Source organism: Triturus cristatus, chromosome 1_2 (assembly GCF_964204655.1).
Source record: "Triturus cristatus chromosome 1_2, aTriCri1.1, whole genome shotgun sequence".
NCBI lineage: Eukaryota > Metazoa > Chordata > Amphibia > Caudata > Salamandridae > Triturus > Triturus cristatus.
In genome coordinates, this window is record NC_140580.1 from 1,145,471,754 (window position 1) to 1,145,497,443 (window position 25,690).

At 51.5% G+C, this 25,690-nt stretch overlaps 1 protein-coding gene across 2 annotated transcripts in view; it reads left to right on the forward strand.

Moving 5' to 3' along the window:
• DDX31 (DEAD-box helicase 31) overlaps positions 1-25,690 on the forward strand; it is a 267,577-nt gene that overhangs the window by 209,447 nt on the left and 32,440 nt on the right. For both annotated transcript variants that reach the window (XM_085613914.1, XM_085613915.1), the window contains one exon: positions 9,150-9,324. In XM_085613914.1, the coding sequence (XP_085470040.1) occupies positions 9,150-9,324 (175 nt within the window). The remainder of the gene's footprint in view (positions 1-9,149; positions 9,325-25,690) is intronic.

Sequence of the window (25,690 nt, forward strand, 5' to 3'; positions counted from 1 at the left end):
GAAAAGTTTCATCGCTCCGTCAATCTCCTTGTCTTTGCTTTGTTTGCCCTAAGTTGGCGGGGTATGGCCAGATGTGGGTCCCTTGCTGGTTTTGTCACTGGATTCAAGCTATCCTGGCTGATATGGGGTGTTACCCCAAAACCGCTCCTAGGATGCTTGTTTCTGGTCCAGAGAAGACCTGGCTTGGCAGTTCGGGCAGGCTGTGCCCATGAGGCTCAAGGTCAAGACTGATATACATATGGCTGGATCTGAACTGGGGTGGCGATGTAAGCTAAAGAACGATGATGGATTCAACCCAGATCTAATAGTGACTGGGAGTGAGTGTCTGAAAAGTTTCAGCGCACCGTCCATCTACTTGTTTTGGCTTGGGTCTATGATTGCCTTTGGTACCAAAGGGGCTAGGTGTATGATTGCCTTCAGTCTCCAAGTGGCTAGGTGTCAAGAATTCCTGTCATGCGAGGGGAGGAAAACGGTAACCAGCGTAAACGGACTACATCTCCCAGGATGCTTAGCGGTTGAGAGGTTATGTAAACAGGAGAGCTGTTACATAACTCAAGGAAAACACGCCCTTATGTAAACAGGAGAGCTGTTACATAACTCAAGGGAAAACACGCCCTTATGTAAACAGGAGAGCTGTTACATAACTCAAGGAAAACACGCCCTATAAAGGGAGGAACCGGGAGGTACAAGGCTGTCGGATATTGTGTGTTCGAGGCATGTGGGCTGCTGAATTCATATCTGTGCATAGATCGCCGCCTAGTGTTGGGTCCGGATGTTTGCACGTTGTTGTCCTGGAAGAGTCTTCGAAGTATCCTTGGATAGGTGACTCCTCCCCTGGACTACAGTGCGCATGGGCATCCTCTCCATCCTCAGATTGTTTTTTTCCGCCATTGGGTTCGGATGTGCTATCTTAGCTCAAGTTAGGAAAAAATTTTGTCGAGGCCTTTAGTTCGCGTCGGTACTGTTTATCGATCGGTTTTCGATACTCTCTGTTAGTTTACTAACTTCCAGCACCGACTTTGTTCGCATTTACCTGTCCATCAACTACTTCGACGATGGAATCGAGGACGCCATTCAAAAGGTGTCCGGTATGTAATGCGAAGTACCCACACATCGACGTCCATCCGGTGTGCAACAAATGCCTTTCGCCGGACCACGACGAGTCGACATGTATGGCCTGTGCCCGGTTCCGTTCAAAGAAGACTCTGCGGAATCGTCGAGCGGCGAGGCTCGAAGCGCAGCACGCGGCACCGGCCCCAGCTGACATCTTCGACGACGCGGACGACGTCGAAGAAGTAGAAGTCTTACCCTCCAGTCCCGTTTCCGACCAAGAACCCGGATCGGACGAGGCCGACGAGTCACTCTTCCACAGAGGTGAAGACGACACCGAGGTAGGAGACGACGAGGAGGCCTTAGGGGCCGAAGAGAGTAGCTCCGATGATGAACAAGGCCTACCTGTTCAAACCGAGAATTCACCAGTGCCACAGACTATGGCTCCGGTCGAGGGATCGCCTTCGGGCCTTACCCGAGACCTATCACGCAGTCCTTCGGCCCCGCCCTCGGGCCCGGCCTCGGACGTTCAGCGGCAGCCATTACCGCTTAAGCCAGCTGGTTTCCCTTCCACGAAACCGAAACCGAAAGCTGCTCAGGTTCCTACGAAACCGAAACTGAAAGTGGCGCTAGTCGGATCGAGGCCTTCAACACCTTCGACGCCGGCGCACCGTGTCGGCACCGACCGCACCAAGGGGGACTTCGGTGCCGAACTCGAGACGGGCGACATGGGAGTCGACAAACGGAAGAAGGCCATCGGCGCCGAAAAACCTGCTCGGTTACCGGCGTCGACGCCACCGACACCGAGGGCCGTCCCGCCTGCTACGCCTCGCAGCACCCCCTCGACGACACCGAAACCTCACGTGTCGAAGACGTCGACGGTGATCTCCGCACCTCGGCTCGATGCACCACGGGCGCAGAAGATATCTGCAGCCGCCTCGACGACCCTGGCGGGGGCCACGACCTCTAAGGCGCCCCGAGTACGGCCTGGCGCAATGCCAGGCTGCAAAACCAAGGCTGCCCTCCAGGACCAGTCGGGTTCGATCGATCCAGCGGTTTCGTCGGTGCCGACCAGCATTACCTTCGGCTTGCCTCCATCCACAATCCCGAAGGCGTTTCAACTCAGGACACAGGCCACCAAAACTGCGGTTACGCCTGTCGAGCCGTCACCGTCACGCGTCATCGACGCCGACACTGGCAGGATGATTCTCCACGACCGAAGGATAACTTCGGAACCGCCATTGGAACCTTTCAGGATCCCGCTAAAGAGGAAGCTGCCTGTGGACACAGAACCTCTCCTGTATGAACCCTTTCATTCACCCTACCAGGATCCACACCGGGCCTCCCCCACACGCTCCGACACGGATGCATTGGAGGACTACATGGGTGAACAAGTCCCCTACCATGTGGACACGGACCCTGATGACCAGCAGGACCCTGACCAAACTTGGGGCGACCCTGCAGACCCCAGTGCACCTCTTGATGCACAGGACCCACAACTATATGGGGCAAAAACGTCACCCACAGAGGATACTGCGGCGTTCAACGCTCTGATTGAACGGGCGGCGAACAACCATGATGTACAGCTTCACTCTGATATCATCGAAGATGACTTTCTAATGGACACCTTTGCATCCTCAGAAAGACATGTAAAGACTCTGCCAATGTTGAAGGGGGTCCTTAAGCCAGCCACTGACATTTTCAGGGAACCCACCAGGGCACGAGTGATAAACCCCAGGATCGATAAGAAATACAGATCAGCACCTGGGGATCCTACTTACATCAGAGGACAATTACCACTCGACTCCATCGTTGTGGCGAATGCCCGCAAGAGGGCACACTCGCAGACAACGGGTGACGCTCCTCCCCCGGACAAGGAGTCCAAGGTGCTGGAGACCTCCGGCAAGCGAGTTGCCGCACAAGCTGCAAGCATATGGCGCATAGCTAACACTCAAGCGCTCCTCGCTCGCTACGATAGGGCGCACTATGACACAATGGAGCAACTCCTTCAACACCTCCCTGACCCCTACAAAGAAGGTGCAGAAATCCTTATCAGAGAGGGACAGCTACTCACAAATGCTGCCATCAAATGTGCACTAGACGCTGCTGACACGGCTGCCAGGGCCATCAACACTAGCGTCATCCTACGACGTCACGCCTGGCTACGTATCTCAGGATTCAAGCCTGAGGTACAAAACAATATCCTTAATCAGCCTGTCAACCCCGACTTTTTGTTCGGGCCTGAGGTTGACGCCACCCTCGAGAAGATAAAAAAGGACACGGACACTGCAAAGTCCATGGGCGCCCTACAAACTCAGTCCTTTCGGAGCGGCTCCTTTCGTCGCCCCGGAAACAAGGGAGCAGGCAGAGGACAGGGGTCACAACAAACATATAACAAGGGTAATACGCAGACCACCTACGATAAGAACACCCGAGGTGGCTATCGTGGCTCCAGTACCAAGGGCAGAGGACGTGGCTACGGCAACACCAGGTCCTCCCCCAAGAACAAGCAGTGACGCCCTCTCCCTTCCTCCCGACCACATAACACCTGTCGGGGGAAGGCTACAACGGTTCCTGTCCACGTGGAACTCCATCACCACGGACAGGTGGGTCAAAGATATTATAAAATACGGTTACTGTCTGGAGTTAACTTCCACTCCACCCACAATACCACCAAGAAACCGTCCTATGTCTTCAGAGCACTTGACGCTCTTACAGCAAGAGGTAGAAAGTATGCTTCTAAAAGGCGCTATCGAGGTCGTACCCGTCCACGAGCGGGGCACGGGGGTTTACTCCCTCTACTTCTTAATTCCAAAAAAGGACGGGTCGCTCAGGCCTATATTAGACCTGAGACCCCTGAACCAGTACATTCTTTCGGAGCACTTTCACATGCTCACTCTACAGCAAGTCCTTCCGCTTCTCCAGCAGGGAGACTTCCTAGCATCACTGGACCTCAAGGATGCGTATTTTCACATACCCATCCACCCCTCACACAAAAAATACCTCAGGTTCACTGTTCAGGGGCAGCACTATCAGTTCAAAGTCCTTCCCTTCGGCGTGACAACAGCGCCCAGGGTTTTCACAAAGTGCCTAGCTACGGTGGCGGCACATTTACGGAGACAGCACATACACGTCTACCCCTACCTAGACGACTGGCTCGTTCAAGCGAGATCGGCCCAGCAATGTGCAAGCCACGTGTCCCGTACCATTCACCTTCTTCACAGTCTGGGATTCTCACTAAATTACCCAAAGTCTCATCTCCAGCCCGCACACGTACAACAGTACCTAGGTGCGACTATAGACACTCTGGCGGCCACAGCTCAGCCAAATTTAGTGAGGATCAACGGCATACAAGCGCTGATCTCCAAGTTCAGACCCAACCACTCGCTTCCAGCGCGAGTGTTTATGCAGTTGATAGGCATGATGGCCTCCTGCATCTTCATAGTCCCGCACGCGAGATTACATATGCGCCCACTTCAGGAGTGCCTAGCACGTCAGTGGAATCAGGCTCAAGGACAGTTGAAAGACCTAGTGTTGGTGAGCGGTCGGGCATACAACTCTCTGCATTGGTGGAATCCACAAAACCTTTGCAAGGGCCGACCGTTCCAAGAGCCTGTTCCACAAATAGTACTGACAGCGGACGCGTCTCTCCAGGGATGGGGAGCTCATGTACTCCACTACACAGTGCAGGGACTATGGACGACACAACAGAAGAAGATGCACATCAACCTTCTGGAACTGATGGCAATCTTCCTGGCCATGAAGGCTTTCAAAGTACATCTGTGCAACAAGGTCGTGTTGATCCGGACGGACAACATGACCGCAATGTACTACATACAGAAGCAGGGAGGGACACACTCTCCACAGTTGTCTCATCTGGCTCAGAGCATGTGGAAGTGGGCCATTCAGAGGAACATGTTCCTCATGGCGGAACACCTCCCCGGCAAGGACAACCAGATGGCGGATCTGCTCAGCAGACACAGCCACCAGATGCACGAGTGGGAGTTACACCCATCGGTACTCCAACCGTACTTCCAGCAGTGGGGTCACCCAGAAATAGACCTATTCGCGACAAGCGAAAACGCAAAATGCCAAAGCTTCGCCGCCAGATTCCCACACCCGCAGTCGCAGGGCAATGCGATATGGATGAACTGGTCCGGCAAATTTGCGTACGCTTTTCCTCCAGCACCGTTGATACCGCTGGTGGCTCGCAAACTCCGACAACACTCCCTGACACTCGTCCTAGTTGCTCCCACGTGGGCACGCCAGCCGTGGTACACCACCTTCCTCGAACTTTCCGTGGTACCGCATCAAAGGCTGCGGATCAAACCCGCGCATTTGACGCAGAACCATGGAGAGGTTCAGCACCCAGATCCGCAACAGCTGAACCTGGCGATCTGGCTCCTGAAGTCCTAGAGTTTGGCTATCTCAATCTGCCACCTGACTGTATGGACATCATCAAGGAGGCCAGGAGACCCACTACAAGAGCTTGCTATGCAGCCAAATGGAAACGGTTCGTCATTTATTGCGGTAATAATGACATTAACCCGCTGGACGCATCCATCCACAACATCATATGTTACCTCTTACACCTATACCGATGCAATCTGGCGTACACCTCTATACGGGTCCATTTGACCGCAATATCAGCCTATCTGCAAACCAGGCAGCACCTCTCTCTCTTCAGAGTGCCTGCCATCAAAGCATTCTTGGAAGGACTCAAACGAGTCATTCCACCTAGTCACCCACCGGCTCCAATGTGGAACCTCAACTTGGTCCTCACACGCCTGATGGGTCCACCCTTTGAACCTCTACACTCATGCGAGATTCAATTCCTTACCTGGAAAGTAGCCTTCCTGGTAGCGATCACTTCCCTAAGAAGAGTTAGTGAACTCCAGGCACTAACCGTTCAAGAGCCATTTATTCAGGTTCACGCCAACAGGGTCGTACTACGTACCAACCCCAAATTCATGCCCAAGGTAATATCGCAGTTCCACATGAACCAGACTATTGAACTGCCCGTTTTCTTCCAAAACCCACAAACTGTTGCAGAGAGGGCATTACATACACTAGATGTACGGAGGGCCCTCATGTACTACATCGACAGGACTAAACCCTTCAGGAAGACAAAACAACTGTTCGTTGCCTTTGCCCCACACCACAAAGGTAACGCCATCTCCAAAGCAGGGATAGCCAGATGGATAGTTAAGTGTATTCAAATCTGTTATCAAAAGGCAAAACGCACATTAACTATTCCACCACGAGCCCACTCAACACGCAAGTTGGGGGCTTCCATGGCCTTCCTAGGAAACATTCCCCTGCATGATATATGCAGAGCAGCCACATGGTCCACTACACACACATTTACAAAACACTATTGCGTAGATGTGCAGTCAAAACAGCAGGCAGCTGTAGGACAGGCTGTTCTCAAAACACTTTTTCAGACCGCTGCAGCTGGCACGGGTAGCCGCCGCCAATAGAGGGCACTGCTATGTATTCTATGCACAGATATGAATTCAGCAGCCCACATGCCTCGAACTGAATATGCTACTTACCAGTATGCATCTGTTCTTGGCATGTAGGGCTGCTGACATTCATATCGCCCTCCCTCCTCCCCGGCGCCTGTCGCAGCTGCAGCTCTCAGAATTATTGCAAGCATGGTCATCACTTTCTGTATCTACTCCATCACTGCCACAATGGCGAAAAACAATCTGAGGATGGAGAGGATGCCCATGCGCACTGTAGTCCAGGGGAGGAGTCACCTATCCAAGGATACTTCGAAGACTCTTCCAGGACAACAACGTGCAAACATCCGGACCCAACACTAGGCGGCGATCTATGCACAGATATGAATGTCAGCAGCCCTACATGCCAAGAACAGATGCATACTGGTAAGTAGCATATTCATTACACCGACGTACCTGCTTCGTGAAGAGCAGTGTTCCGGAGTGGTGCTCCAGTAAGGCAAGAACGGAGGTAGGTCGAGTCGTTACTCCCTGGGCCGTGTCTTGCCCCATCGTCACCTGTGAAGGACCCGGAAGCTCTACCGGTCAACCATTGAGCTTCGCTTTTTGACTCGGCTGAGTCAAAGCGCAGTGGCGCTTTTGCTGGTTGGAGTCGTAACTCCCAGCCCGACCAGAGATACAGGGACTGCCAGCTGTAACGCACACCAGGAGGTGTTTGCCGCGTTACAGACTCGGAAGTCCACAGGATCGATCGAGCGGCTGCTCTCGGTTCAGTCTTCTTGCTTTTGATTGGGGTATCGGTGACGCATCACCAGGAGGTGACTCCGCGTCCCGGTGCAGTCTGAGGAAGAGGTTGAGCGGCTGCTCCCTTCAGGTAGAGACCCCGGCTGGGTGTTTCCCTGACTCCTCGATTCTCCCCAACACTCGTCGTGCCCCTCACAGCCTACCGATTGGCATTGTCGGCCATTTCATTTCTGCCCTCTGTTGGCATACGCCGGGATCGGCGTATATGCAGAGGACGGTTAGGACCATCCGTGCTGTGGGCTGGTAACGTACTTAGCCTGGAGGATTCCAGTGACTATAACTTTTGTTTATTCGTTGTATTGTTTTTGCCTTCATTAAAATAACTAACCCTTCACAAGTGGTTGCGTCCTCATTATCGTGTCTGTTAAACGATCCTGAGACGTTCAGGGCGTTACACTAGGTGTATTATTGATACTGGTTCTCCTGATGGTTGGATGTTTGATTGCCATCGGTCTGCTAGTGGTTGGGTGCATGATTACCATTGGTTCCCAAGTGGTTGGGTGCATGATTGCCTTCAGTGCCAGGAGGTTGGGTGCATGATTACCATTGCTTCCCACGTGGTTGGGTGCATGATTGCCTTCAGTGCCAAGTGGTTGGGTGCAAGATTACTAATGGTTCCCAGGTGGTTAGGTGCATGATTACTAGTGGTTCCCAGGTGGTTGGTTGCATGATTGCCATCGGTTCCCAAGTGGTTGGGTGCATGATTGCCATTGGTTCCCAAGTGGTTGGGTGCATGTTTACCATTGCTTCCTAAGTGGGTGGGTGCATGATTGCTGTCGGTCTTTAAGTGGGTGGGTGTATGGTTGCTATCTGTTCCCAAGTGCCTAGGTGTATTATTGACATTGGCCCCTAGTGGGCTGGGTGTATGACTGCCATTGGCCCCAAAGTGGGTAGCTATATGATCGTATTCAGTTTCCAGGTGACTAGATGCATCATAGGCATCACTGCCCAAATTTTGACGTGCTTGGATTCTTCACCTTCAGATGAGCGCTTCATAAGGACAGGATCACTGTTGGATGTGTAGTGGTCACCTGTGTAAGCCCTTTTCATGGTGTTTCGATCGAGTCTGTCCTACAGACCACACCAGATCCTGTGGCCAGGACGCAGCCGGTTGTCCTTTCGAACACCATGTTGCACTTGCTCGCCCAAGGGTGCGCCAGCAGCACAGTAAGGAAAGGATACACCTCACAGCAGCTCTGTCTCATGTAGAGCAGCGTCTCAGTGTCTGAGACAACTACATACCGGATGGATCAGTAGTGTCGGCCTTACTGGGTCTGATCACGCCTCATTTTCAGAAGTCCAACTTTGCCGTGAACTTCCTTTAAAAAAAAGAATTCGAAAAATATGCATTTATTTAATTCTTTATTTTAATTTCCTCATAGACCAGACTCCTTGTGAAGCCATGCGCTTGTGTAATAGTAGATTAGCCATGGTCCTGGCATGATATGTATACATCATCTTCTACTAACACAGTAAATCACAGTACACTATCTCTGTTACTTTCCCCTACACATCCATTGACATATCTTTATTGTGAACTGTGGTGAGTGACAGGCCGTAGGATAGTGCCTCTGGTGCACAGTGCACAAACAGTGCGCCCATTCACGGTGTGCGGTGTGAGATGTGTCCTTTTGAATTCTGCAGGTATCACAGTTGTGCCACGAGTTCACTGTTGCACAGCAGTGTTGCACCCACTCTGTATTCCGACATGTAACACCACTGAGTATTAATACAAACTGAACTCGTTTTTGAACTCCTGCACATGGTTGAAAATCGAGGTGCCACAGTGGGAGCTCGTGTTTGACGTGGTGTTTTTTTTTTTTTTTTTAGCCCTGCAGTCCTTCATCCGGTCTTACGCCACCTACCACAAGAGCCTGAAGCACATCTTCCACGTGCGCCTCCTCCACCTGGGCCATGTGGCAAAGAGCTTTGGGCTGAGAGACGCCCCCCAGAACCTGGTGAGACCTCGTCCCGGAGCCAAGAAAAGGGGTCACAGACAGGAAAGGTAAGGGTGCTGACATACCTGGCAGCGCTGAGATTTCTGTCCAGGGCAGGAGGGGTGGGCTTTCTGGAGATGTGAGCTCTGTCCTAGACAGTGAGGGAGGGAGGATGGGCAAAAGAGTGAGCTACCCAGAGATATGAGTTCTGTCCTAGACAATGCAATGCAGTCAAGATACCTGGAGATGTGAGCTCTGCCCTAGACAGAGGTGAGCTGCACGAAGGTGTGTGTTTAGTCCTAGACAGTGAGGCACGAGTGGGTACCCAGAGAAGTGGGTCTGTCCTAGGCAAGGGCATTGAGATACTTGGAGATCTGAGCTCTGCCCTAGATAGAGAAGGTGAGCTACCTGAAGGTGTGTGCTCTGTCCTAAATAGTGGCCTACCCGTAGATGTGCGTTCTGTCCTAGATAAAGAAATTAAGATACCTGGACATGTGAGCTCTGCCCTGGATAGAGGAGGTGAACTACCCGAAGATGTGCGCTCTGTCCTAGACTGTGAGGTGGGGAGGGGGTGCAGCTAGCGAGAGATGTGAGTTCTATCCTAGAGAAGGGAAATTGATACCTGAACATGTGAGGTCCCTGTTAGACAGTGGGGGGAGCTAGTTGAAAATGTGAGCTGTGCCCCTAGACAAGGGAATTAACACATGTGGAGGTGTCTGCTGTGTCCTAGACAGGAGACGTGTGATACCTGGAGGTATGAACTGTGTCCTGCATAGAGGGTGGTGAGCTACCTTGATAGTTTGGTTTTCCTAGACAGAAGAGGTGAGATATATGGAGATGTAAGCTCTATCACAGACAGGGAAGGTAAAAAATAGTTGAGATACCTGGTAGTGCTGAGAACTCTGCCCTACTCATAGGTGAGCTACGTGGAAATGGGAACTCAGTCATTGACAAGAAGACTGAAGTTCCTGGGCATGTAAGCTCAGTCCCAGACAGGGGTTTGTAAGGCTGGCGAGATACGTGGGGATCTTGAAACTTCTGCCTCGGACAGGGCAGATGAGTGAAATTCCTGAAGATTCTTTAAACTGTGTCCTCGACAGGGAAGGAGGCACCTGTAGGAACTGTGAGCCCTGTCTCAGACAGGGAAAGTGAGATATCCCAAGATAATGTGAGGTTTGTTGCAGCTGGAGAACATGGGGTACCTGGAGGTGTTGAGTGCTTGGGTTTAGACAGGGAAGGTGAGATAACTGGAGGTATTGAGAGCTTGGTCTTAGACAGCGGATGTGAGTGTGATATCTGCAGGTATTGAGAGCTTGGCCTTACAGAGCAAAGGTGAGATACCTGAAGGTATTGAGAGCTTGGTCACAGGCAGAGAAGGTGAGATACATGGTGGTATTGAGAGCTTGGATATAGACAGGGAAGTTGAGATACCTGGAGGTATTGAGAGCGTAATCATAGACAGAGAAGGTGAGATACCTGGAGGTATTGAGAGCTTGGATATAGACAGGAAAGGTGAGATACCTGGAGGTATTGAGAGCTAGGTCGTAGACCATGAAGGTGAGATACCTGAGGGTATTGAGAGCTTAATCATCGACGGGTAAGGTGAGATACCTGGAGGTATTAAGAGCTTAATCATCGATGGGGAAGGAGAGATACCTGTAGTTAATGAGAACTTGGTCACAGGCAGACAAGGTGAGATACCTGTAGGTATTGAGAGCTTGGTCACAGGCAGAGAAGGTGAGATACCTGGAGCAATTGAGAGCTTGGTCACAGGCAGAGAAGGTGAGATATCTGGAGGTATTGAGAGCTTGAATATAGACAGGGAAGGTGTGATACCTGTAGGTATTGAGAGCTTTATCATAGACAGGTTGGGAAGGCGAGATACCTGGAGTTTTGCAGCGTGAATCTTTCTGGATTCACTATGCTGTGCATTATTCCGCGATCTTGTGGTTGGGTCCGGATTCGTAGTCTTTTCTTTGTTTTTTTTTTGTAGCCCAGGTGGGCGTCGACGTCCACCATTTGGTGCACCTCCCGTGACGTCGTCGTGCTTCCTGCGGAAGTCCCACCTTCGGGGCGCCATCTTCAGATTCTTTTTTCCGCCGTTGGGTCTGGATCGTCATCGGGAAGCTCCAGAAATTCACTCGGAGGAAGAAGGAAGAAAAGCGAGTTTCATCGATAGAATCGAGAGAAGACATCAGGAATAGAACAGATTTCATCAGGAGCGCGAAGAAAGAGGACCAGCGAACCTTTTTTCTTCGACAACCTTGGAGAATGCACGCTCAGAGACCCTGAGCGAAATGGACAAGACGCCATTCAAGTTCTGCCCAAACTGCCACCACAAGTTCGCGCAGAAAGACCAGCATCCGGTCTGCAACCTCTGCCTACCGGTGGATCACCAGAGTATCGACTGCAACGCCTGCTCAGCCTTCGCGCCGAAGACACTCAGGGTGAGAGAGAGGCAGAGAAGAGCCAACGCCAACATGGATGGCAAAGGGAAACCCCCGACACTCTACGAGCTGGGCCTCGACACGGACGACGAGGACAACGTCGCCGAGACAGCCGAAAACTTCACGGTCGTAGAGACCGACAAGAAAAAAGAAGACGAGGTAAGAGAATCGTCGAGCGCAAATCAAAAAACACCTCGAAAACACGAGGGTGACTCGAGAAAAACTGAGTCAAGGCCCACGAAGGGAGCCCCGGCGCCGAAAACATCGACGTCCAAAGGGGGAACTTCGGACAAAAGGCCCAGCGGATCCTTACAAAAGGACTCCCTGGTGCAGAAAGACGCCGAAAGGCAAGGGTCGTCGAAACCATCCCATGAAACTGGCCGATCGACGCAGAAAGAACGTTCGACGTCGACGCAAGTTTCATCGAAAAGACCCGCGGTCGACGCCGAAAGCATCTCCGAAATGGAGAAAAAGAAGAGGCGGCTCGAGGCCGAAATGGAGAACATCCTTCAAAGGAAGAAGGAGTTCGACGCCAGGATGAAGGAATTCAAGATTCCAACGGTTTCATCGGCGGACGTCGTCGAGGTCGAAGACGAGTTCGACGCCGAAGGGCTGACAAGGGATCTCGAGGAAGAAGAGGAGCCCTATTATGAGGAAGAAGCCGAGGAAGGAGACCAACAGTCGTTCTACGACTCGGCGGCATCTACCAGCAACGACGTCGAATGGCACGATCTCGACACCGAAAACCCGGAGGAGGCCGTGGACACGTACCCCTCGAGGCCTTCGCCACCCGACGACATCAGGGTGTACAATATGGTGGTGAGGAGCGCAGCAATGGCCTTCGGCGTCAAACTCGACGAGGAGAGGCCGAAAGCCGATTTTCTCGTCGAAACACTGCTCCCCATCCAGACCAGGAGTCAGTTCCTCCCCATGCTACAAAGCGTGATGAACCAGGGGAGAGAAGCCTTCAAGGAGCCTGCCACCTGCCGGTCGATCACGCCCAGGACAGAGAAGAAATATAAGCACTCCTCCCTGGACCCACCTTACATCAAGGGTAGCGTCACCGCAGACTCCATCATAGCCTCCACGGCCAGGAGAAGGGCCAACGTTCCAGCAACTTCGGGCCCACCTCCGGATAAAGAGAGCAGGAGGATCGACCTCACAGGCAGAAAGGTCGAGAGGAACGCCGCAATGCACTGGCGCATGGCGAATTCGAATGCACTCCTCAATAGGCACCAATACCAACACTGGGATGAGATGGGGGAGCTAGTAAAGCACCTCCCCGAAGAATACCGCCAGAGAGCCTCTCACCTGGTGGATGAAGGCAAGAACATCGCCAACTCCTGTATAAAGACGGCGTTGGATGGGGCAGAGACTTCAGCAAGACTCATGGCCATAGGGGTCACAGAGAGGAGGCATGCATGGCTAAGAATCTCGGGATTCAAACCGGAAGTACAGAACAACATCCTTGGCACCCCCTTCAACGGAGAGACACTGTTCGGAGCAACGGTGGACGAAAAGCTCACCCAGCTCAAGAAGGAAAACGAGACAGCGAGGTCCATGGGGGCCCTACAGCTGAGGGGAATGAGACGAGGAAATCCCTCGAGGAGACCCTACGGTAGGGGTGGAAGCCAACAGGGGACGTCGCACCAGGCGTTCCAACAGGGTCAGCAGGGCGAAGGTCACGGACAAAGTCAGCAGAAGCAAAGCTGGCAATATCAACCTCGGGGCCAGTCCTTTCGCGGGAGAGGGAACGGACGTGGCCAAAGGAGGAGAGGGGGCGATCAGCCCTCCTCGAAGTGACTCAGCACGCAAGAAGACGCCTACCCTCGTAAGGTCCCCAAGGGGGAGGCGCAAAAAAGTGTCATCAGGGGAAAGAGAAGATTCAAGAGCCTACGAGCATACGTCACCAGTAGGCGGAAGGCTGAGGTTCTACCTTCAGGAGTGGCGGCGTATAACCACAGACAAGTGGATACGGAACATCGTGCAGTACGGATACTGCGTAGACTTGGAGAAAAGACCTCCAAACAGGAAGCCGAAGGGAAGACAGAGATCGGCCCAAGAACTGGCAATACTCAGAGAAGAAACGCGGAAACTCCTACAAAAGGGAGCCATAGAGACAGTGCCGTTCAGGGAACGCAACAAAGGGGTCTACTCAAACTACTTCGTGGTTCCGAAGGTAGACGGAGACCTCAGACCCATACTGGACCTCCGTTACCTAAACAAGTTCATCAGAACGCAAAGGTTCAAAATGACTTCACTGCAGGAGGTACTGCCACAGATAAGAGAAGGGGACTTCATGGTCACCGTGGACCTCAAGGATGCCTATCTTCACATCCCAATAAACAGAAGGCACAAGGGCCTTCTAAGATTCAACATCGAACAGGAACACTACCAGTTCACAACCCTGGCCTTCGGATTAAAATCAGCGCCAAGGGTCTTTACAAAATGCCTGTCGGCGGTAGCAGCACACCTACGAAAGCAGGGAATACACGTATACCCCTACTTGGACGACTGGCTGGTCAAGGCAAACTCACGCGAGAAGTGCGAGAGGCACGCAAAACGCGTAACAGACACCCTCACAAATCTGGGATTTTCCATCCACTGGGGAAAATCATCGCTGGAACCGGAACAGGTAAAGATTTTCCTGGGGGCAAAGATCAACTCCCTCAACGGTACAGTAGTGCCCAGCGACAGGAGGACAGATGCTCTACTCAAGGAGACGCAGCTCTACCAGAAGGGGCGAGCTCTGACAGTGAGGGCGGTGAGCAAGATGATGGGGATGATGGCGTCCTGTATCCAGCTGGTGCCGAATGTACGCCTGCACATGAGACCATTCCAAGAATGGCTGCAACAGCAATGGTCACAAGCAAACGGAAGTTGGGAGGATCTAGTGGTTGTTACGCACGCAGTGCAGGAGGAGATAACTTGGTGGAACAGAGACAACATAACAACGGGGAGAAGCCTGACACCACCAAGCCCAACAATGACCATTACCACGGACGCATCGCAGAAGGGATGGGGAGCGCACATGGACAACCTCAGAGTGAGGGGTCTATGGGCTCCAGCAGACGCGGTCCGCCACATCAACTACCTCGAGTTGAAAACGATACTGTTAGCCCTGAAGGCATTCCAGAGACACCTGTTCGGCCAGAGGGTGTTGGTACAGACAGACAACACCACGGCGATGTTCTACATCAACAAACAAGGGGGGACACAGTCGTTTCCCCTCTCATCCCTAGCTCAGGAGATTTGGAGATGGGCCATACCTCTCAAAATAGATCTACTGGCAATTCACCTACCAGGGAAGGACAATGTGGAGGCAGACTGGCTGAGCAGACAGACCTCGGCATCACACGAGTGGGAGCTCAATGGCCAGGAAACGGAGAAAATCTTCCAGAGATGGGGGACTCCCACAATAGACCTATTTGCAACACGCCACAATGCGAAATGCCAAAGCTTCGCATCCAGGCAACCAGATCAGCAATCCAAGGGAAATGCCCTATGGATAAGCTGGTGGAGGACATTTGCCTACGCCTTTCCACCGATACCCCTGTTGCACAGAGTGCTCGACAAGTGCAGAACCAGCAACATGACTCTGATCCTGGTGGCTCCACAGTGGGCGAGGCAAACATGGTTCTCACAGATTCAGGAAATGGCGCAAGGCAATCCGTACAGGTTCGAGAGGAGAAAAGACCTGCTCTCAATGCAAAACGGGGAGGTCCTGCACCCAGAGCCAGAGACACTCAACCTAGCAGCATGGCTCCTGAAGGCCTAGAGTTCGCACACCTAAGGTTACCTCAGAGCACTATGCGAGTGCTGCGGGAGGCAAGGAAACCTACTACAAGAAAGTGCTACAGCGCAAAGTGGAAGAAATTCACGGTGTGGTGCAGGAAAAAGGGCCTGCAAAACAGAATGACAAGAGACTCAACTGTGCTGAGGTACCTCACACACCTTCTAAAGAGTAACCTCTGCTCGAGCTCCCTAAGGGTACACCTAGCAGCGATCGTTGCCTACACCAGAGGTGAGAAGGGTGGAAGCTTCTTCACCTCGCAGGTGGTGAAGAGATTCATGGAGGGAGCCAAAAGAATGGCACCCCCGAAAAGGTTGCCGCCGCCGGCATGGAACTTAAACGTGGTTCTGACGGAGCTCATGAAGGCGCCGTTTGAACCCATTCACAAGGCCACTCTACAAAGGTTGACGATGAAAACTGCCTTTCTAGTGGCCATAACCTCACTACGCAGGGTGAGCGAGCTTCAAGCACTAACGCTACAGGAGCCCTACATTCAAATTCACAAAGACAGGGTTGTCCTGAGGACGGACCCACACTTCATGCCCAAGGTAGTGTCGGCGTTCCACATGAATCAGAGTATCCAGATACCGAGTTTCTTCCAAAACCCGACTACAAACGCAGAAAAGGCCCTGCACACCCTCGATGCCAGAAGAGCGGTGATGCACTACATTGAAAGAACCAAGGAACTCAGGAAGTCGAAGCAGCTGTTTGTGTCCTTTGCTACTAGCTTCATGGGTAGACCAGTGACCAAGGGCACCATCGCTAGGTGGATTGCCCTCACTATTCAATTCTGTCACAAACAGGCTGGACAGGAGCTAACGGAGGGGCCCCAAGCTCACTCCACAAGGAAGAAGGGGGCCACAGTTGCCTTCCTGGCAAACACGCCCATCCAAGACATTTGTCTCGCAGCAACTTGGGCATCTGTGCACACGTTCACAAAGCACTACTGCGTGGACATTCAAATGAATAAGGAAGCACAGGTCGGACAGAAGGTGCTACAACACATTTTCAACGACCAGCGATCATCTTCCACCCAGCCACCACAAAAATAGGAAAACCGCTACAAAATCTATGCACAGCATAGTGAATCCAGAAAGATTCACGCTGCAAAACGAAAAGTTTCTTACCTGTCGGTGTAGTTTTGCAGCTTGAAGATCTTTCTGGATTCACTAGCGAACCCACCCACCTCCGCCAGGAAGATGAGGCTGGAGGAAGAGGGGGTGAAATGGATAGGATCAAAGAAGTGGAAACGTACAGAAATATGGACAAAAGGATTAATCAATCGCCTAGGGTTAAAAAAAAAAAAAAAAAAAAGGGAAAAAAGAACCCGAAGATGGCGCCCCAAAGGTGGGACTTCCGCAGGAAGCACGACGACGTCACGGGAGGTGCACCAAATGGTGGACGTCGACGCCCACCTGGGCTACAAAAAAAAAAAAAAAAAAACAAAGAAAAGACTACGAATCCGGACCCAACCACAAGATCGCGGAATAATGCACAGCATAGTGAATCCAGAAAGATCTTCAAGCTGCAAAACTACACCGACAGGTAAGAAACTTTTCGGTATTGAGAGCTTGGTCACAGGCAGAGAAGGTGAGGTACCTGGAGCAATTGAGAGCTTGGTCACAGGCAGAGAAGGTGAGATATCTGGAGGTATTGAGAGCTTGAATATAGACAGGGAAGGTGTGATACCTGTAGGTATTGAGAGCTTTATCATAGACAGGCAGGGAAGGCGAGATACCTGGAGGTATTGAGAGCTTAATCATAGACAGGGCAGGTGAGATACCTGGAGGTATTGAGAGCTTGGTCACAGACGGGGAAGGTAAAATACCTGGCGGTATTGAGAGCTTGGTCACAGGCATAGAAGGTGAGCTACCTGCAGGTATTGAGAGCTTGGTCACAGGCATCGAAGGTGAGTTACCTGCAGGTATTGAGAACTTGGTCGTAGACAGTGAAGGTGAGATACCTGAAGGTATTGAGAGCTTGGTCACAGGCAGAGAAGGTGAGATACCTGGAGGTATTGAGAGCTTGGTCACAGAGGGGGGTGGTGAGATACCTTGAGGTATTGAGTGCTTGGTCACAAACTGGGAAGGTGAAATACCTGCAGGTATTGAGAGCTTGGTCGTAGACGGTGAAGATGAGGTACCTAGGGTATTGAGAGCTTGGTCACAGACTGGGAAGGTGAGATACCTGCAGGTATTGAGAGCTTGGTCACAGACTGGAAAGGTGAGATACCTGGGGGTATTTAGAGCTTGGTCACAGACTGGGAAGGCGAGCTACGTGCAGGTATTGAGAGCTTGGTCACAGACAAGGAAGGTGAGATACCTGGGGGTATTGAGAGCTTGGTCACAGACTGGAAAGGTGAACTACCTGCAGGTCTTGAGAGCTTGGTCACGGACGGGGAAGGTGAGATATCTGGAGGTATTGAGAGCTTGGTCATAGACAGGAAAGATGTGGTGAGTGAGATACTTGCAGATCATGTGAGCCCTGTTTTACAGGGGAAGTGAGATCCCCCGCGATTATGTTAGGTTTGTTCAAACCAGAAAAGAGGAAGCATTTGGTAAGAGTATGCTCATTGGGTTAGTAATGCTAATGAGATACCTGGAGACCCTGAAATATCTGCCTATGACATGGGGAGATGAGGAGTAAGATACCTGGACTTTGTTTACGCCAGAGAGGCAGAGATGTCCGGAGGTATTGAGCTAGGTGACGCGCACGGAAGGTAAAATGAGTGAGAGATCAGGAGATCCTCCGAGCTCTGCCCTAGTCTTTGGATCTAAGTTTTGAGTGATACATGGTGATGCCCTGATCACTGTCCCATACATTGGGAGCGAGGTGTGTGAGGACCACCGAGATCCTCCCAAGCTCTGTCCCAGACACGAGGGGTGAGATTAGTGGTACGTGAGGGTGTTCGGAGCTCTGTATCAGACACTAGGTGTGAGATACAAGTGCTATGTGAGGTATCTGTGTGCTCTGTCCCAGACACAGGGTGAGAGATAAAATTGCTGTGTGAAGTAGCTGTGAGCTCTGTTCCAGACGCTGGGTGGGAGATATAAATGGTAGGTATAGATGTTATGAGCTCTGTCCCAGCTATTGGGTGCAGGATATAAGTGGTATGTGGACATGCTCTGAGCTCTGTCCCAGGCACTGCGTGTGAGATGTAAGTGGTAGGTGAGGATGCTCTGAACTCTGTCCCAGACACTGGGTGTGATATATAAGTGGTATGTGAGGTATCTGTGAGCTCTGTCCCAGACACTAGGTGTAAGATATAAGTGGTCTGTGAACATGCTCTGAGCTCTGTCCCAGACATTGGGTATGAGATGTAAGTGGTATGTGGGCATGCTTTGAGCTCTGTCCCAGACACGAGGTTTAAGATAGAAGTGGTATGTGGGATGCTCTGATCTTTGTCCCAGACATTAGGTGTGAGATGTAAGTGGTATGTGAAGTAACAGTGAGCTCTGTCCCAGACATTGGGTGTGAGATATATAAGTGGTGTGCGGACATGCTCTGAGCTCTGTGCCAGACACTTGGTGTGAGATATAAGTGGTATGTGGACATGCTCTGGGCTCTGTCCCAGACACTGGGTGTGAGATGTTAGTGGTATGCGAGGTATCTGTGAGCTCTGTCCCAGACACTGGGTGTGAGATGTTAGTGGTATGTGAGGTAGCTGTGAGCTCTGTCCCAGACACTGGGTGTGAGATGTAAGTGGTGTGTGAGGATGGTCTGTCCCAGACATTGGGTGTGAGATGTAAGTGGTATGCGAGGATGCTCTGAGCTCTGTCCCAGACATTGGGTGTGAGATGTAAGTGGTATGCGAGGATGCTCTGAGCTCTGTCCCAGACACTGGTTGTGAGATGTAAGTGGTGTGTAAGAATGGTCTGTCCCAGACATTGGGTGTGAGATGTAAGTGGTATGCGAGGATGCTCTGAGCTCTGTCCCAGACACTGGGTGTGAGATGTAAGTGGTATGTGAGGATGCTCTGAGCTCTGTCCCAGACACTGGGTGTGAGATGTAAGTGGTGTGTGAGGATGCTGTGTCCCAGACACTGGGTGTGAGATGTAAGTGGTATGTGAGGATGCTCTGAGCTCTGTACCAGACACTGGATGTGAGATGTAAGTGGTGTGTGAGGATGCTGTGTCCCAGACACTGGGTGTGAGATGTAAGTGGTATGTGAGTATGCTCTGAGCTCTGTACCAGACACTGGATGTGAGATGTAAGTGGTGTGTGAGGATGCTGTGTCCCAGACATTGGGTGTGAGATGTAAGTGGTGTGTGAGGATGCTGTGTCCCAGACACTGGGTGTGAGATGTAAGTGGTGTGTAAGAATGGTCTGTCCCAGACACTGGGTGTGAGATGTAAGTGGTATGTGAGGTAGCTGTGTCCCAGACACTGGGTGTGAGATGTAAGTGGTATGTGAGGATGCTGTGTCCCAGACACTGGGTGTGAGATGTAAGTGGTATGTGAGGATGCTCTGAGCTCTGTACCAGACACTGGGTGTGAGATGTAAGTGGTGTGTGAGGATGCTGTGTCCCAGACACTGGGTGTGAGATGTAAGTGGTATGTGAGGTAGCTGTGTCCCAGACACTGGGTGTGAGATGTAAGTGGTATGTGAGGATGCTGTGTCCCAGACACTGGGTGTGAGATGTAAGTGGTATGTGAGGTAGCTGTGTCCCAGACACTGGGTGTGAGATGTAAGTGGTATGTGAGGATGCTCTGAGCTCTGTACCAGACACTGGGTGTGAGATGTAAGTGGTGTGTGAGGATGCTGTGTCCCAGACACTGGGTGTGAGATGTAAGTGGTATGTGAGGTAGCTGTGTCCCAGACATTGGGTGTGAGATGCAAGTGGTGTGTGAGGATGCTGTGTCCCAGACACTGGGTGTGAGATGTAAGTGGTATGTGAGGTAGCTGTGTCCCAGACACTGGGTGTGAGATGTAAGTGGTATGCGAGGATGCTGTGTCCCAGACACTGGGTGTGAGATACAAGTGCTATGTGAGGTATCTGTGTGCTCTGTCCCAGACACAGGGTGAGAGATAAAATTGCTGTGTGAAGTAGCTGTGAGCTCTGTTCCAGACGCTGGGTGGGAGATATAAATGGTAGGTATAGATGTTATGAGCTCTGTCCCAGCTATTGGGTGCAGGATATAAGTGGTATGTGGACATGCTCTGAGCTCTGTCCCAGGCACTGCGTGTGAGATGTAAGTGGTAGGTGAGGATGCTCTGAACTCTGTCCCAGACACTGGGTGTGATATATAAGTGGTATGTGAGGTATCTGTGAGCTCTGTCCCAGACACTAGGTGTAAGATATAAGTGGTCTGTGAACATGCTCTGAGCTCTGTCCCAGACATTGGGTATGAGATGTAAGTGGTATGTGGGCATGCTTTGAGCTCTGTCCCAGACACGAGGTTTAAGATAGAAGTGGTATGTGGGATGCTCTGATCTTTGTCCCAGACATTAGGTGTGAGATGTAAGTGGTATGTGAAGTAACAGTGAGCTCTGTCCCAGACATTGGGTGTGAGATATATAAGTGGTGTGCGGACATGCTCTGAGCTCTGTGCCAGACACTTGGTGTGAGATATAAGTGGTATGTGGACATGCTCTGGGCTCTGTCCCAGACACTGGGTGTGAGATGTTAGTGGTATGCGAGGTATCTGTGAGCTCTGTCCCAGACACTGGGTGTGAGATGTTAGTGGTATGTGAGGTAGCTGTGAGCTCTGTCCCAGACACTGGGTGTGAGATGTAAGTGGTGTGTGAGGATGGTCTGTCCCAGACATTGGGTGTGAGATGTAAGTGGTATGCGAGGATGCTCTGAGCTCTGTCCCAGACATTGGGTGTGAGATGTAAGTGGTATGCGAGGATGCTCTGAGCTCTGTCCCAGACACTGGTTGTGAGATGTAAGTGGTGTGTAAGAATGGTCTGTCCCAGACATTGGGTGTGAGATGTAAGTGGTATGCGAGGATGCTCTGAGCTCTGTCCCAGACACTGGGTGTGAGATGTAAGTGGTATGTGAGGATGCTCTGAGCTCTGTCCCAGACACTGGGTGTGAGATGTAAGTGGTGTGTGAGGATGCTGTGTCCCAGACACTGGGTGTGAGATGTAAGTGGTATGTGAGGATGCTCTGAGCTCTGTACCAGACACTGGATGTGAGATGTAAGTGGTGTGTGAGGATGCTGTGTCCCAGACACTGGGTGTGAGATGTAAGTGGTATGTGAGTATGCTCTGAGCTCTGTACCAGACACTGGATGTGAGATGTAAGTGGTGTGTGAGGATGCTGTGTCCCAGACATTGGGTGTGAGATGTAAGTGGTGTGTGAGGATGCTGTGTCCCAGACACTGGGTGTGAGATGTAAGTGGTGTGTAAGAATGGTCTGTCCCAGACACTGGGTGTGAGATGTAAGTGGTATGTGAGGTAGCTGTGTCCCAGACACTGGGTGTGAGATGTAAGTGGTATGTGAGGATGCTGTGTCCCAGACACTGGGTGTGAGATGTAAGTGGTATGTGAGGATGCTCTGAGCTCTGTACCAGACACTGGGTGTGAGATGTAAGTGGTGTGTGAGGATGCTGTGTCCCAGACACTGGGTGTGAGATGTAAGTGGTATGTGAGGTAGCTGTGTCCCAGACACTGGGTGTGAGATGTAAGTGGTATGTGAGGATGCTGTGTCCCAGACACTGGGTGTGAGATGTAAGTGGTATGTGAGGTAGCTGTGTCCCAGACACTGGGTGTGAGATGTAAGTGGTATGTGAGGATGCTCTGAGCTCTGTACCAGACACTGGGTGTGAGATGTAAGTGGTGTGTGAGGATGCTGTGTCCCAGACACTGGGTGTGAGATGTAAGTGGTATGTGAGGTAGCTGTGTCCCAGACATTGGGTGTGAGATGCAAGTGGTGTGTGAGGATGCTGTGTCCCAGACACTGGGTGTGAGATGTAAGTGGTATGTGAGGTAGCTGTGTCCCAGACACTGGGTGTGAGATGTAAGTGGTATGCGAGGATGCTGTGTCCCAGACACTGGGTGTGAGATGTAAGTGGTATGTGAGGTAGCTGTGTCCCAGACACTGGGTGTGAGATGTAAGTGGTATGCGAGGATGCTCTGAGCTCTAACCCAGAAATGTGAGTGAGATGCCACGTTATGCTCTGTCCAGACAGCAGGAGTGATATGTGTGCGATACTGGGAAATGCCCCAACTGTGCCACAGGCAGGGAAAGTGAAATGAGTGATATGGTCATGCAGGGACAGAGAGATCAATGGGGTGAGAGAAGAGGAGGCGCACAGCGGTGAGAGGGCAGAGGGAGAGATGGAAGGAAAGGGACAAACGGAAGGGGAGAGACAAGTGTGAACGGATGAGAGAGCTGGAAAAGAGCGGGGATATCATATGATGAGACAGCGGACGGTGGAAGAGAGTGGGCAGGATTATACGAGAGAGGAACGAAAAGGTGCCAACGACCATAGGGGGAGGGCGGGGGGACAGCAACTGGGGTAAGAGATGGGACGAGGTTAGGAAGTGGAGCGGTTCCATGTGGAAACCACAGCACAGAGAAGAGAGGACAAGACACCGGATACCGAGGCGAGAAGAGGGAGACCTGGAAACGAAAAGGGAGAGTCAGAAAGTGGGATAAGAAAGTGAAAAGACAAGATCAGTAGAGAAGGAAAGTCAGCAAAAAAAGTCGATAACAGAAGAAAGTGAAAATCAGAGGTGACAATGTAACGGGTAAAAAGAACACATGATAGGGAATTTAAAACGAAAATAAGCGATCAACTGTGATGGAAGGAGGGAATATTTAGAAAGAGTTAAAGGACAAGAGAGAAGTGGTGCGGGATTTGAAAATAAGAATAAAGGCAGCGAGAAAGGACCAACAGACAAAAATAAGGAGGGATTAAAACGAAGGAAGGAGGAAAAGCATGGGTGGTGGGAGGGGGCGAGGAAGGAAAACCATGGACTGGACGAAGGAAAGTACTAACAAGAAACGAGTCAAAATGATAGATAGACAGTAAAACGCAGATACAAAAGAGGGAAGAACGCGCCTTCGAGGTGTGCGCCAGGCCTCGAGGCGCCCCACCCTTCCTAGGAACAGATGAGGGTTTAGTTCGGGGTTTATCTGCTTTCTTTCCCCGTGAATGGGGCGATTAGCGCCAAAGCGCGTGTTCGGCGCTATCGTGAAAATGTGAACCCTGGGGGGCGTAGAGCCGTCCCCGCCATGTAACGCGATTACTTGTACCCGAACAATGGCCACCTCCTGCCCCGAGATGTCCCCCCCACCCCCCGCAAATGTCTGTGCCTCCCGCCTCCCCCTGCAAAAATGCTTCCCACGGAGAAGGACTCGAGAAAGCGAGTTTGGCAGCGCAGAGAAATACAAATCGTGTATTGATCATTTGGCTTCAGAGGTTGACCTCTTGAGACAGTTAGCCAGACTGTAAGTGGAGCATCGCTGGAATGATGCTTGTGTGACCGGTGTAAAACACATAAAACGTCTTACAGGATCTCTGGCCCCGCAGCCGGTGACCAGGGTTGGCTGGAATGATGCTTGTGTGACCGGTGTAAAGCACACAAAACATCTAACCAGAGCTCCGGCTCCACAGCCGGCGACCAGGGTTGGCTGGAATGATGCTTGTGTGACCGGTGTAAAACACATAGAACATCTAACCAGAGCTCTGGCTCCACAGCCAGTGACCAGGGTTGGCTGGAATGATGCTTGTGTGACTGGTGTAAAACACATAAAACATCTAACCAGAGCTCTGGCTCCACAGCCAGTGACCAGGGTTGGCTGGAATGATGCTTGTGTGACTGGTGTAAAACACATAAAACATCTAACCAGAGCTCCGGCTCCACGGCCAGTGACCAGGGTTGGCTGGAATGATGCTTGTGTGACTGGTGTAAAACACATAAAACGTCTTACAGGAGCTCTGGCCCCGCAGCCGGTGACCAGGGTTGGCTGGAATGATGCTTGTGTGACCGGTGTAAAACACATAGAACATCTAACTAGAGCTCCGGCTCCACAGCCAGTGACCAGGGTTGGCTGGAATGATGCTTGTGTGACCGGTGTAAAACACATAGAACATCTAACTAGAGCTCCGGCTCCACAGCCAGTGACCAGGGTTGGCTGGAATGATGCTTGTGTGACCGGTGTAAAACACATAAAACATCTAACCAGAGCTCTGGCTCCACAGCCGGTGACCAGGGTTGGCTGGAATGATGCTTGTGTGACCGGTGTAAAACACATAAAACATCTAACCAGAGCTCTGGCTCCACAGCCAGTGACCAGGGTTGGCTGGAATGATGCTTGTGTGACCGGTGTAAAACACATAAAACATCTAACCAGAGCTCTGGCTCCACAGCCAGTGACCAGGGTTGGCTGGAATGATGCTTGTGTGACCGGTGTAAAACACATAAAACATCTAACCAGAGCTCCGGCTCCACAGCCAGTGACCAGGGTTGGCTGGAATGATGCTTGTGTGACCGGTGTAAAACAAATAAAACATCTAACCAGAGCTCCGGGTCCACAGCCAGTGACCAGGGTTGGCTGTAATGATGCTTGTGTGACCGGTGTAAAACACATAAAACACCTAACCAGAGCTCTGGCTCCACAGCCAGTGACCAGGGTTGGCTGGAATGATGCTTGTGTGACCGGTGTAAAACACATAAAACATCTAACCAGAGCTCCGGCTCCACAGCCAGTGACCAGGGTTGGCTGGAATGATGCTTGTGTGACCAAGAGCTCCGGCTCCACAGCCAGTGACCAGGGTTGGCTGGAATGATGCTTGTGTGACCGGTGTAAAACACATAAAACATCTAACCAGAGCTCCGGCTCCACAGGCAGTGACCAGGGTTGGCTGGAATGATGCTTGTGTGACTGGTGTAAAACACATAAAACATCTAACCAGAGCTCCGGCTCCACAGGCAGTGACCAGGGTTGGCTGGAATGATGCTTGTGTGACTGGTGTAAAACACATAGAACATCTAACCAGACCTCCGGCTCCACAGCCGGTGACCAGGTTTGGCTGGAATGATGCTTGTGTAACGGTGTAAAACACATAAAACATCTAACCAGAGCTCCGGCTCCACAGCCAGTGACCAGGGTTGGCTGGAATGATGCTTGTGTGACCGGTGTAAAACACATAAAACATCTAACCAGAGCTCCGGCTCCACAGCCAGTGACCAGGGTTGGCTGTAATGATGCTTGTGTGACCGGTGTAAAACACATAAAAC